Source organism: Zingiber officinale, chromosome 9A (genome assembly GCF_018446385.1).
Source record: "Zingiber officinale cultivar Zhangliang chromosome 9A, Zo_v1.1, whole genome shotgun sequence".
NCBI classification, from domain to species: Eukaryota; Viridiplantae; Streptophyta; class Magnoliopsida; order Zingiberales; family Zingiberaceae; genus Zingiber; species Zingiber officinale.
Genome location: NC_056002.1, coordinates 4,480,780 through 4,494,408, shown reverse-complemented (window position 1 = coordinate 4,494,408; position 13,629 = coordinate 4,480,780). Strand labels below are relative to the sequence as shown.

At 37.5% G+C, this 13,629-nt stretch overlaps 2 protein-coding genes across 2 annotated transcripts; one reads left to right on the top strand and one right to left on the bottom strand.

Annotated features, from left to right (window-relative positions):
• Positions 1–445: 445 nt before the first annotated feature.
• On the bottom strand, positions 446–5,290 carry LOC122020030 (CLK4-associating serine/arginine rich protein-like). Its single transcript, XM_042577739.1, has 11 exons — positions 4,950–5,290; positions 3,923–3,961; positions 3,700–3,848; positions 3,461–3,536; positions 2,328–2,622; positions 2,152–2,258; positions 1,995–2,042; positions 1,707–1,910; positions 1,228–1,335; positions 824–960; positions 446–630 (listed from the first exon to the last, which is right to left on the bottom strand). Exons 1-11 carry the CDS (start codon positions 5,144–5,146, stop codon positions 461–463), a joined length of 1,530 nt encoding a protein of 509 aa, XP_042433673.1. The 5' UTR covers positions 5,147–5,290; the 3' UTR covers positions 446–460.
• A 439-nt stretch (positions 5,291–5,729) lies between these two features.
• LOC122021392 (cold-regulated protein 27-like) lies at positions 5,730–9,874 on the top strand. The gene is made up of 5 exons (XM_042579514.1): positions 5,730–5,931; positions 7,351–7,551; positions 7,655–7,934; positions 9,294–9,409; positions 9,515–9,874. Exons 1-5 carry the CDS (start codon positions 5,866–5,868, stop codon positions 9,680–9,682), a joined length of 831 nt encoding a protein of 276 aa, XP_042435448.1. The 5' UTR covers positions 5,730–5,865; the 3' UTR covers positions 9,683–9,874.
• The last annotated feature ends 3,755 nt before the right edge of the window (positions 9,875–13,629 follow it).

Genomic DNA, 13,629 nt, shown 5'->3' with positions numbered 1-13,629 from the left:
AGCCCGATAAGTTGGGAAATGATATCACTTATAGTGTGTGTTGTTGATTATAGAAGGAAACTGTGTCATAGTGATACTAGGTTGATAATGTCCTCAAGAGGAGCTCATAAGGATTGTCATGTTAAACTCTGCAGGTGGACATAGTCCGACATGATAATAAGGTTGAGTGGTACTACTCTTGGACTAAGAAATTAATTAAATGAGTTGTCAGTAACTCACTTAATTAGTGGACATTCGATATCTTAAACACAGGGAGACTAACACACTCATAATAAGAAGGAGCCCAAAAATGTAATTTGGGATTGGTGCGGTAGTTCAATGATAGTTCTCTAGTGGAATGAATTATCATTGATAAAATTAAGTTGTGTGTTCGGGGCGAACATGGGATGCTTAATTTTATCGGGAGACCAAAACCAATTCCTCCTCTCGGTCCCTATCGTAGCCTCTTATTTATAGAGTACTATACCCACATATACCTTAAGTACCTTGGTGGAGAAGAGCTGCAACTTCTACTTCTACTACGACTATGATGACTATAACGGCTTATCCTGCTTGCTTCAGCCAGCTTTTCCTGTCGTTGCTTTTCCTGCTCCCGCCTTTTAGCCATCTCAGCAGCATTGTCTTTTCGAACTACAGTACAAATCCATTAATGGCTACATTATAAAGTTCTCATATAATATGGATAGAACCTTGGTATATGGTAGCATTAAGCCATTAACCATGAAATGATGAAAGTGATATGTTTTGGAGACAACCACAGAATGAAAGTAACATGTTTGGAGAACCCCAGGTACCTCTGGCACATATGAGTCAGAAACCTTACTTTGTTTATTGAGTTGTTTACTCATTATCCTTTTGAGTCGTTCTTGAGGAGTTTCCTTTTTCTCGCCCTGTTGAGTTTTTGATGATCCCTCAATAGGAGTTTTGCTGAGTTTTGCAATTGCTGATGACGACTTGGAGCTAGAACAAAAACAAGAAACCAAGACACGTTAGCATCTATTCAAATATTTATCCACATACAGTACAAAGTTCAAAGACATAATAATAATAATAATAATAATAATAAAGCACAACTTTGAGCACTGATGGTCCAAATTGCATTCGGTGCCAACTACTTTTCATTTAAGAGACACACTGCTTATTTGAGCATGCCTGACATTGCCAGACTATAGTAACTGATCCTATCCTTCACATAACCACTACAACATGAAGTTAGAAATGTCCTACCTTATCGTCATTGATGGTCGCAACATTTTAGCACTCTTTTCTTGCTCAAGAGACAAAGAAGATGCAGGATCAACATGAAGTGCCTCAAGGATTCGACCACCAGATGGCCTGCAAGTATGCACAATAGTTAGTGATGCACAATACTATCAGCAATCTGAGATCCCTTCATGACTGGGGTTCTTCAAGTTCTCTTTCAAGTCAGTTTTCCAAATGCTCAGGTATATATATAAGACAATAAATTCAGGTAACTTGATCCAAGATCACCAATCTAAAAAGAAACCAAATTTACCATACCAACTACTAATGACTCCAACTACCACCCACCCACTAGGAAATTCATGCAATGAAATAAATATTCCACAAACCCCTGAACCCCATTATAATTGGCTTTAGGAAACCAGAACGACCATCAGAATAAGCTGCAGCAGAGAAAAGTTCCCAATCTATCTTTGCAAGTATTAAAGGTCGAGTGCCCCGACCGGTTCATTGGATCAGCTTGCAATGGAGATGATGGTGGGGAAACTCCAAATTTTTGATCATCCAAGTCATGTAAACCACCAAACTCTGTGATATATTCAATCTTAGGAGGTTTTGACTTGCTTCGATGCCCATTATCACCATGAGAACTGCGATCATGACGTCTGGACTGTGAAGGGGAATATGACCTGGACCTAGATCGTGATCTGTTGAAATAATGCAGAAGTCAATCAAAGAAAAAAAAACGACCACTAACAGAAGCATTTTTATAGGAAAAAAGATAGACATACCTCTTGCTCCTGGGATAAGCATCATATGTGGGACTTCTGCGTGATTCCCTGAGTTTTCAAGGGATTCATAAACAAACATAATTAGAACCCTGGTAATGATGTTAATTGTATCAGTTAGTTCCATAAAAATTCTGTGAGTAATTACTGTGATTTCTACCTGTAGGGATCATGATGGGGAGCCCATCCTATCATTCGTGCTGTTTCCCGTTCTTTTTCTCTTTCCATTTGAGAAGCCTTCCTCCTTTCCTTGCGACTCAATTTTCTCTGGGAAAATCAAGAGAATGAGTCAAACAGATCATATCATCGTAAAGTGGACAATAATCATTTACTTACTATAGCAGGATCTCCTTTAATTATCTCCTTCTGTCTTTTCTCTTCCTCCTTGGCTTTTTTGTCCATATAAACAAGCCAGTTATATCTCTTGATACCAAATTCTTTAGCTATAGTTTCCATCCTTTCATCATTACTATCATCACTGCTGAAGTCTTTCTCCTCCTCCTCATCTTCATCATCTTCATCCTCATTTTCACTGTCCACATTTTGGGATTCATCATGAGCATCCCCCTTGTAGGAGAATCCCACCTGTGAGTACAACCCTTTGCTTACAGAGGGCTGTGCAACCTGGGGTCTGTTACAATTACAATTTAAACTAAGTCCACATAATTATCAAGTTAAAACATTAAAAAAACAGAGTGGTAAATAGAAAAAGAATCCCTCTATGAAAACACAAATAATTAAGACAGTTAAACAAACATGACTTGGTTTACAACAAAGTCATGGATTTTGCAAAATACAAGATGCTTTACAGGAATTATCAACATAAAACAAGTGCTGCAACAATGACATCAAGGAGCGTTGCAATTCACAAGCTCATAAACATAATAGTAGTTTCCCATCCTAGTATTTGCTGAATATAGCCTACTATTGATAACAAAGCATTCACAAAGGCTTCCACAGTAAACAAAGTGGAAGATGTTCCCTTCCTGCTGCATGTTGCTGATTGAGTGCTTTGAGAAAAAAACTAATGCAACGCAAAATAAGAAGAATAACACATGAAGAACTTGATTGACCATAGGTATATGTGATTACAAGTTCTTATGCAATGAGACAGATCTTTCTCAGTGATCTAAATGGCTAAACTTTCATGAAATATTATCACACATAGATAATAAAAAAAACAGATTTATCAAACACTGATTATATTCTTTTCTGGCGACAATAAGTAAAATTCAGTGGCTTAAATCCCTAACATGACAAAGTATTATCTCATAACTATGTAGAAACAAGACAACAACTCAGAGAGATAATTCAAATTACATAGGTTACTTCTTTTCTATATTATTTCCTAGGTGTTCTTTACAAAGCTAAGCCTCCAATGTCAGGCCAAAGTAACATGCATGCTGTGTTAAGTACGCTTAAGTAGATCAACATCTCAGAAAGCAAGCCCCAAAAAGCAATACTTGTACCTCTCAAACGGAAATGGAAGTGTATGCTTCGCCTCCAACTCTTGCTGAACATGCTGCAAACCATCTTCATCAGAAACTGCAAAGAAATGCTTTATTATATATGACCATATGCTGGAAAAACTAAGATTTTAATATGATAAAAGCCAAAATTAATATAGACATCACAAATTTTAAATTTAAATGTAATATAACAAAATCTTAAAATGCTGATATGAAAGAGAAAACCAAAAACTACAGACATCCTCTGTGCCGAAGTTTAATTAAATCCCGGTAACGCTCGAAATTAACAAACTCTTCTACTTCTTCTTCCTCCTCAGTTTTATGTTGAACACGACTATTACGGGAACTATGATCTCGGATAAAATCAAGCAGTGCTCGACCATCAAATCTGCTCAGAAAAAGAAAATAAAAAATCTATCATGACTGGCAATTTATTTGATGTAAATTCAACAAAGTATTCACCTATCAATCAATATATCTTGTTTCCCGTTCCAGGGTATCCTACAATAAGAACAATGATGGAAATAATCAGAAATATTAAGCAAAAGAACTGAAATGTTCAAAGAAACTAATATGGATACAAATTTATCAAGATCGTGACTAAAGCAGCAGCTATGATAAAAATTTGTCCTATTATGGACATCAATGATGATATTGGAGCAGTACAATGTTTTCTCCCCGCAATAACTTAACAAACAGCGCTTTTCACAGTGGACCTGAAGAAGTAAAATAGCAATTCTGCCTCTCATATCAGTCATAACAGGTCTACTCTCTTCCATCAAGAGCATGGAAGCTAGAACCACTTGTGTATATATCTGTGACATATACACATTGAGCAATCTAAAAGCTAGCTAGGAAACTGTAAGAATAGAGAGATAACATTTTCCTTTTGAGCTGCAAAGACGATAGAAATGTTGATGGCTCACTGCCAAGCATACTGCTAATTGCATACAAGTGTTGAAACAGCATTATGAGCACAAAGTGACAGCACAGACTTTAATATCATCCTATGAAGAGTAAAGACTTGACATTTAATTTAGCATGTCAAACTAAAACAGGATCTCTGAAATGAGTTGTCAATTGCAATAGAATGTAAATAGAGCTTCTAGCATATGGTCGTGATTTAGAAAGAGAGGACGACATCAAGAATGCAACACCAGAAACATTCATCAAAGATTCTTCAATTGGAAGAGGTTAAACTCAACAGGTTCACAATATCGCGAAATTAGTACTCCTATAAGAGCGGGAAAAAAATAAGTTATTGCACTTGCTTTTAGTTTCAACTAAGACGATACTAATGGCAAAGCATAAAACGATCAGAAAGGCGCGTCCAAGATAATATCGGCCCAGATGAAACCTTTTGATGCGGAAGAGAGAAGAAATTGCATACATCTAGATTACATTGAAAAAAAAAACAACAACATTACACGCGAAAGCATCAAAAATCAAACCAAATCAGGAATATGAATCACAGAAAAAGAGAACATACAGTCCCTGCTGGTCATGCGCAGCCTGGTACAAGCCGTCATCGCGGTGGACGCGGCACCTGGTCCCGGCTACCTGAAGCAACTGCTGTGGATCGCCCCGACGCTTGGCGAGGTAGACGGCGCGACGCTGCGCTCGCTTTCGTGCCGCGTCCATGAGGTCATGAACCTTCCTTTCCGACCTCCGCGCCTCGTGCCACATGCTTCCCCTCCTCTTTCTTTCCGGTATATCGCAGAGGTTCCGGGTAGCCCCGAAATCAAACCCTAGAAATTACGATCGGGACAGAAAGGGGACCATGGAATTACGACCACGATGGTTCGAGAAACACCGTATATCTTGTTTAGGAGAACTCAGGTTTGCTGCGGGACAAAGGCTTCTGATGGGCTTAACTGAGCTGGGCTTTCTGTTGGACCGACCACATAATTAAATTATGCATAATAAGAATCATTAAGGCTGTGAAAGGCAAAATACTCTGTTGTTTTTTATTTTTTGGTTTTCCTTATTATTTTATTGTATTAAAAGAAAAACTCTCACAATTTTCATTTGTGCTTCGTAATACCATTTTTTTAGTACTACAATTTCTACCTGCGCTCCGATTGGAAGCAAGCTGAGGGATCTCGAATTGGGCACTTCTTGGCGAGGCAGATACTTTGGCGGTCTCAAAAAATATCTCAGACGACCGGCCCGTAACCTCGCCACGTGTGAATTTCCACGTTTGAAAGCGGTGCCACCCAGGACAAACAGCCGGGCCCCACGCTTCGCCCCGGCATAAATATCTCGCCTCCAGCTGCCGTCCAGTCTCGATCTCGTCTCTTCTCTTCGGTTGCGGAAGAGGCGATCCAACCGGCAGATTTTTAGGGCGCTGTTTTTATTCCAATCTTCTTCGCGTTTGATTAAGGGGAGGTATCATCGCTAACCGCATGGGTGACAGTTCTTCGAATCGGCCGAATGCGGAAGAGATATCGAAGATGGGAAGCCCTAGCATGGTAAGTGATCCTTTACCCTCACAGCAGTAGCGTGGTTTACGTTTATTATCCGCTGGATAGGTGTCGTTTGCTTGGTAATTGTTTGATCGAAGGTAAAAGTTAATTTTAGATTTCCTTTTGTTTCCTTTTCGCATATGCTTAATTGGAGAGGATTTGGTGTCGATAACGCTTTTTATTTTTAAGATTGTGGCAATGTTTCAGGATATTTTTTTTCTTTGCACAATACTGGTACGACTTATCTTCTTTTCGAGGAAACTTAATAGTATGATAGGCGAAGAAGGAAATTGCCTTAGTTCAGGAATCCTGTACTCCTAATGAGGACAATTTTAATATCACGAGAAGGGCCATCTGTGTTTTCTGAATCGCTAGTTTGTTCCATGGAGATTGATGGCATCTTACAATCAGTTCAAGTTTACTGATTGCTGGTTCTTTTATTGACATATGGCATCGCTCAAACTAAGGTAATTCTCAAATTATGCTGGAAGTTCAGATGATGTTCCGTCAATGGTCTGTAAGGTGATCCATTTAGACAAACATGAGGCAAAAAAAAAAGGGGGAAATGTTTAGCTCCTGTAGGTAGGAAATCTCATATTCATCTCCCAAAGAGAGGTATGGGAAGGCCTTTGTGTCTGATGTGCACCATGAGAAGATAGAAGAGCTAAGAACTCTGTCTGATCATACTTGTTTGTTCGCCTATTCCGTTTGTGACCTTAATTTCATCTTTAGTATATTATGAAGATCTGTTCTGCGTGAGCTATTCAGGTTCACTCCAAATTCTTCATTAATTATTTGTCAAGATTTTCAACAAGAAAGGTAGAACTAAGCAGATGGATGCCATATAACACAAGGAAGATAGCTTAGGGTGATCATCAGAGTGGAAGTGCAGGACTCTAGCAGGACATTCAATGCCTAAATTGTCTAGTAGGAGAAGGAAGGGAAAATCAAGTGGGGAAAGGCATTTGTTGCATTTTTCTGGGTATCTGCTGATTTCATTTCTCAAGTAAAATATTTATTAGTAAAACTTTTGGATGATGACTGCTCTTCCCTTAGCTGGACACTGATGAATAGTGATTGGCTGTTGAACAGGGTTATCAGCGCAAGCCCAACTGTTTTCACTGGTACTTTGTTGGTTGTGACCTATAGGTAGGTGCACTGTCATTTCACCAAAATATGGCAACTTTCCCTTTTTGGTGTAAAGACAGCTTTGACTTCATGAAATTTTCTTCACCTAGGTCTCAAGCTAAGATGACTTATTATCATTGTTACAGCATGAGCCCTGGTTGCACTCATTTCTTTACTACAATTCTGTTTGTGCATTCCTCTCGTAGTTACTTTTTAGCTCTAGATATTCCATTGGCCACAATAACATCCATTTTTTACTGCTTAGTATATCATAGTGGCATCTCTCTTACCTTTCAGGACTCTCGATTAGTGGATTCGCTATCGAAAGGATGGACGGATGAAAAACATACACTATTTCTTAATTCCATTGAATCCTCTTTTGTTAATGAGCTACACAATGGGGAATACAACTCAAAGGCATTTCTTGGTTGGATATCAAGAACTAATGTGCATAAAGGTTCTTGCAGACCATATGAAACTGATCTGAAACCTGATCAGGTTGTAAAAGATTTCATTTGCATTCGACCGCATTTCCTTTTTCCGGTTTTACTTTTTTATGTCTTTCATCCTTTTGATAAAGCGTTACCTTTTGACTCTGCAGTTCAAGGTATTGCGTAAGGGTTGTTGGGAGAACCTCGTCTATGATAGAGACAAGAAGAATGCACAGATTGAAGTTGATTCTTTTCCTTTATCTGCAAATCCTTGGATTAAACATTTTAGATCACCTTGGATTACGTCAGAGAAGAATCTCAAATCATCTGATAGGATTCGTGATTCTGAGTTCACTCGGCCTTCACTCCATGTAGCAAGTGAGGGGCATTATGGAGAAGGAACAAGCATAAAGCAAAATTATTCTCAAAATCTTGATGGTGACAGTGAAGGTACTTTAAAACTAATTTCATGGTGACCTAACTCTCCTTGCCTTTTCTTAGCTTGGTCTTGAAGTTTATTTCTTTCTGAGTTATTGCCTTTTAGTTTGGTCCTTGAAGTTTATGTCTTTTGAAGTTGTTCTATTACAGAGATTTATCAGCTTTCTCTCTCTCCATTTTTGTTATTTTGCTTCAGTTGACAACTAGTTTTATACTTGTTTTGAGCTAACTATCCTGGTGTTTATGGCTTAGAATGATTTAATCAACACATCCATCCATAAAAATTTTCAGAGGGTATGTATATTGGTATGGTTCAAAGTCAAACTTAAATTATCAATAATGATACAGGATTATTATTGATACTTGTACATTCTATATAAATTGTTTAGTAGAGTATTTATGTTTTACCAGCCGTTTTTTTTTAAGAAATGAACAAAAACAGACAGACAGGAAGCACACCACAATCAATGTATTAGAGCATATTAGTACATGAAAAAAAGGAAACAATTGCTCCATGAAACAAAAGCTAGAAAAAAAAAGTGTAATTATTCAAACCAATTCATAGCCATATCATTCAACCAAACTACATCCTTTATATACCAATCCATCTAAATTTCCCCTCAACTTATTGTTTCCTGCCATTCCCAAGGTTGCCTTAAAAAGTAACTGAAAACACTTGTACACCTGCTCCACACCCTACATTTACAGGAGGCAGTTGTGTGGGGTTTGAGTGGACTACTGCAGTTGTCATTGAAGATAGAATCCTTCCTCACTCTCTGCAATGTGTAAAATCAAGCTTGCATCACCATTGAGGAAGGGCAACAGAACATTTTGGGATTGCAGATGAGTAGATGACCTTTCTTCAAACAATAACAATATCCAGCTTTTCGGAAAACATGTGAACAACCCATAGCTAGTACTTGCTAAGCACGTTCTTCATATAAACAACTGGAATATAAATGATTGAACTTCCTGAGGAACCATTGAAGGACTCCATCAATCTGACAAGACCTTTCTTCCTGGGGATATTAACTTTATATGGCACAAGTGAACGCTGGACCAACCTATTGATAGCACACAAGACTCCTCTACCATTTGACTGTGCGCACTCACAACCGTTGACTCCTCCCATTTCTTGTGGAAGTCAAATAGAGAAATGTTTTGTTTTACATTGTCATTTAACAGTTGCTCGTCTTTCTACCCAACCTTGTGTTGCTTTTACGACTCTGTCATTTTACATTTTCTTCAATAAAACTTATCCAGTTTACATTCTACTTTAATCAGTCCAGAATTTGTCTTTACCTGACTATGAAATGCATATCTACTTGAGGTCTCTAACTTGAAAGACTGAGTTGAACCTCCATCTTGCAGAAGTGTCGGATCAAAATTTTTTGGATGATGTGCCTGTATCTTGGAAAAGGTCAAGTATCATAGGTAGGAAACGCAAGCTGGGGGCTGCTGTGGTTCATGATTCAATCAATGAGCAAGTACGTGGTGGACACCCTATTTCTCATCATGCATCCAAATTGAAATAAACATGTTCTCAAGTTTTCCGATTTCAGCTGATATCTTCAATTTTGTCACTTTTTCAGCTAACTCCATCTAGGAATCCATCTCTCATGCCAACTTCTGATGGAAATCATACTCCTCCGCATGCGACAACTTCAGAATCTAGCAGACGAACATCAGAAGTTATTGCAAGCACATTGCTTTCGGACAGTAAAGAAGCGCTACGTGATGACAAGGAAGTGATCAGTTGAATTTTCAGAAAGTTAACTGAAGCTTGTGGTTTACATAATCTCAGTATATATAAATCTTACTTCCTGGTTTTCAGATAGTTTCATGCAACTTTAGGAGGTGTTGAATCAAAGCAATACTGACAGTTCTTAATCTTCCAATTTGGAAGCTTCTGTTTCATCACGGAGTAAGATGTCCATGTTTCAATTCCTAAACCCCAACTCTCCTTTTACAAAATTTGAGGCGACGGTCCTAATTTTTTAGCCAATTTTATACTTATTTTATTAGTCTTATGAGAATAAAAACTTACACGTATTGGAGTTACCATTCGTGCATTTACTCCTATAAATCACACTAGCTAATTTTTTTGTCCAACTAAACTAGAGCAACACTTGATCACTTGAAGACATCAATTTTTTAATTACTTGAAATAATTCAAGTTTATATCAACTGAAACTGTAATCCGCAATTGCTTCAGGTCACTTAACTCCCCTTTAACTTCCTTAGCAGCTAGTGTACATTAACTAATTTACGCAATGTAACAGACTTCATTAATTTTATTTTTTATTTTTACATTTTCTGCTATATATTATAAGGACCACACAAAATATATGGAAAAACAAATTATGGAGGCTGGCTTTATCGAGAATCATGAATCTTAATCTATGACCACGCGTCCTCTAGGTTATGGATTTTGTCTGTTAGTACATCAATATCAGGATTTAAAGATAAAAAAAGCTAATATGAAATTGATATTCTCTTATTATCCTTTATAAATAGTATTTTTGTTCCAAATAAAACTTTTTGATTTTATATTTGAATCTCCACCAAATACATCTTAGTTAACCAATAATTAAAAGGATAAAGTGGATTAAGTAGAACATATTAATTAAAATAAGTGGTAGATTAGTTGAACAGTTGAAGTAATAGATAGGTCAAGAAAGCTGAAGAACTAATAGACCACACCTATTGGAGTTTTTCATGTTGCCATGACTATTGATGCTCATTGAAATTGAAAGCAAAGTCGTCGGATTGGCAATGTACATCTTGGTCGTTGAGAATCCTACTACATTGTAGGAGGAAATGGTTGGCCAAAGAGAAGGTAGACACTTTTGGACGATATATGGAAGGTGACCAGGAATAGGCAATAAAGAAGGATAAGTTGGACGATATATGGAGGGTGACGAGGGATAGGCAATAAAGAAGGATAAGTCATGAAAGTATAAAGAAATATTATTCGAAGATATATGTCCGTTAGAAATTGATCTCTTATTTTATTATAATAAATTTATCATCCTTTAATCAACTGAGTATTTCTGTAAGGATAAGTACTAAGAAATATGCTAAACAAAATATTATTAATTGTGGTACATATATAAAGAAAGATAGATTTACTATCTTAACGACCTCTAATATCGATCCTACGGATATGGCGGAAGATAAATGTAATTGTAAAAAAAATAATAAACGCAGTTAATCTCATTGACTAGCTCTAGAAGTGACAGGTCCGATCCCATAAAATTTTTCTATCAATCATTAGAATAAATCAGAAAATACTCATGACAGATAACATCTCATTAAATATAATTGCAGTACACATATTGTTGGGTTCTTCGGGCCGCGAAAACCGCTTTTTCGCGTCGCGGAAACCCCGAAGGACCCAAAGCCGTAGATCCGTGCAAAGATTCGTATACAAAATTCGAAAAACTATTTCTTGTACGAGTTCAAAAACCGATCTACTACTTAGATCTACGAGAAAAAGTGTTTACCCTTGTAGCGTGCCTTTCGCAATCCCGCAAGGTCCAAAATCGTCGGATCTCAAGATTGTCAACGTAGACAATCCTCTCTCGGTATCCACACGAACAAGGAGGGTTCTCTAACTCTCAAGGATGGAAGAGAGAGCACCACAAATGTGCTAGCACTCTCTAGATGCTCTCGGATGGGATTGGAAAGAAGAGAAAAGAAGAGAAAACAAGAAGAATCTCACCACTCCTCTAGTAGTCTTCTCCTTTGTGACCTTCACACTCTCTTATTGTCTTGGACTTAACTCACACCTCTCCTCCCAATGAAGTGCACGGCAACCATCAGCCATGGAGAGAGGAAGCAAGAAGGAAGATGATACAATAAAACCACATCAATACACACAAATGAAAAAACTCCACACCATTAAGTGTGGCCGGCCACATAACTCCTCTCATTAATGTGGCCGGCCACATTAAAGAAAAGGAGAGTGTAACCTCCAATGAGGTGGCACACCTCATGAGGTGGAGGTGATGTGGCAACTATGTGTCATGCCATGTAGGATGAGTCAACCTACATGATATGGCAATGCATCAAGTCAAACTTGATGTTTCAACTTCCAATTTGGTCAAGTCAAACTTGACCCAATCTCTTCCTTGTTGAGTTAAATCCAAGCTTTGATTCAAGTCAATTTTAATTTAATGAATCTCAATTCATTAATATAAATTGACTCAATGAATCAAATGTAAATTAGACTCATTCAACAATTGAATCTAATTGAGTCTAACTCAATAAGTCTAATTCAAATCCAATCTTTGGTTCATCATATGAACATAATCCTATTGGTTCATCATATGAACCTAATCTCCATCCACATGTTCTTTGTGTGTGACCCAATAGGTTCTTGTAACGTTGGCAATGTTTCTAAACTCTTTTTAGAAACATAAGCAATGAGCGGCATCTAGCAATACATCATTGCTACCCAAGTTACAAGAAATGTTGAGATCCAACATCACCTTGTGACTACTAATTGTGACTCCTCACAATATGTGACAAATGTCCTTCTATCCTAGACATCTAGATTGATCAATGCGAGGCATAGACCGTGTCATCCTCTAATCAATCTAAATCTTGAACTCCAAGTAGACTCACTCGATCAAATGAGCTCAACATCTAATGTTGACTCATTTGGGCATGGCCATGCACTTAGTGGTCTCACTCTATCAAGAATACCGATGTCGCTATGGGAGGGATAGATCCCATCTACATCACTCACATCCCTCTACATAATTCGTTATATACCCAGTAATCGCCTTTATAGTCCACCCAGTTACGGGTGACGTTTGACGAAACCAAAATACATAACTCCTTATGTAGGGATCCATGGTAACTTCAGGTCTAAGGACTAATAGTCATACTAATAGCCACATGAGAAAGTATATGACACTCATATAACGATCCATGATACTTTCTCATGGCGGGTCATTCAGTATACATACTCTAATGCATACCCATGTGTCAGCTTGATATCTCTATATCCATGACTTATGAGATCAAGTCATCGAGCTGACCTACATGCTAGTCATATTGTATTAACATTGTCCCTGAATGTTAATACTCGACTAGGAATGATTTAGAGTAGTGTTCCCTATATCATCTCACTATCGATTCAACCAATCGATTGATATAGGTAAGAACCTTCTACTCAAGGACGTTACTATACTTATTTTATCTGGCACTAATACAAATAAGCATAATAACCAAAAACCAAATTGCCTTAATATATATATAAGAATATGATATACATGAGTCCATACAATCATCAAATGATTGACTCTAGGGCTCTAACTAACACATATAGAGAGGACAATGGATGGACAAATGAAAGGAAGAATGAGCTCTTGCTTTTTGCATTAGAAGCGGTAGAATTTAAACATTGAATCTTTATTAAAAATAATAATCAAGTCAATTACAAAAATTTTGTGCTAAATTAAGAATTACTTTGAAACTCAGAAAAAAACAAGATCAGTTTACAGTTGAAAATGCCAACTAAGCTTTATGGTTGACTAAACGATTTGTTACATTACTTTTTTGCAACCGGTTCACTTCCCGGTCCGATCCATTATTCCGCTGCATGAAGCACGTCTGGTCCACACTGCCCTCCCCTACAAAAACTAATTATTATCCCTATTTTTCTCATCATAATTATTCCTCACACTCATAAAATATT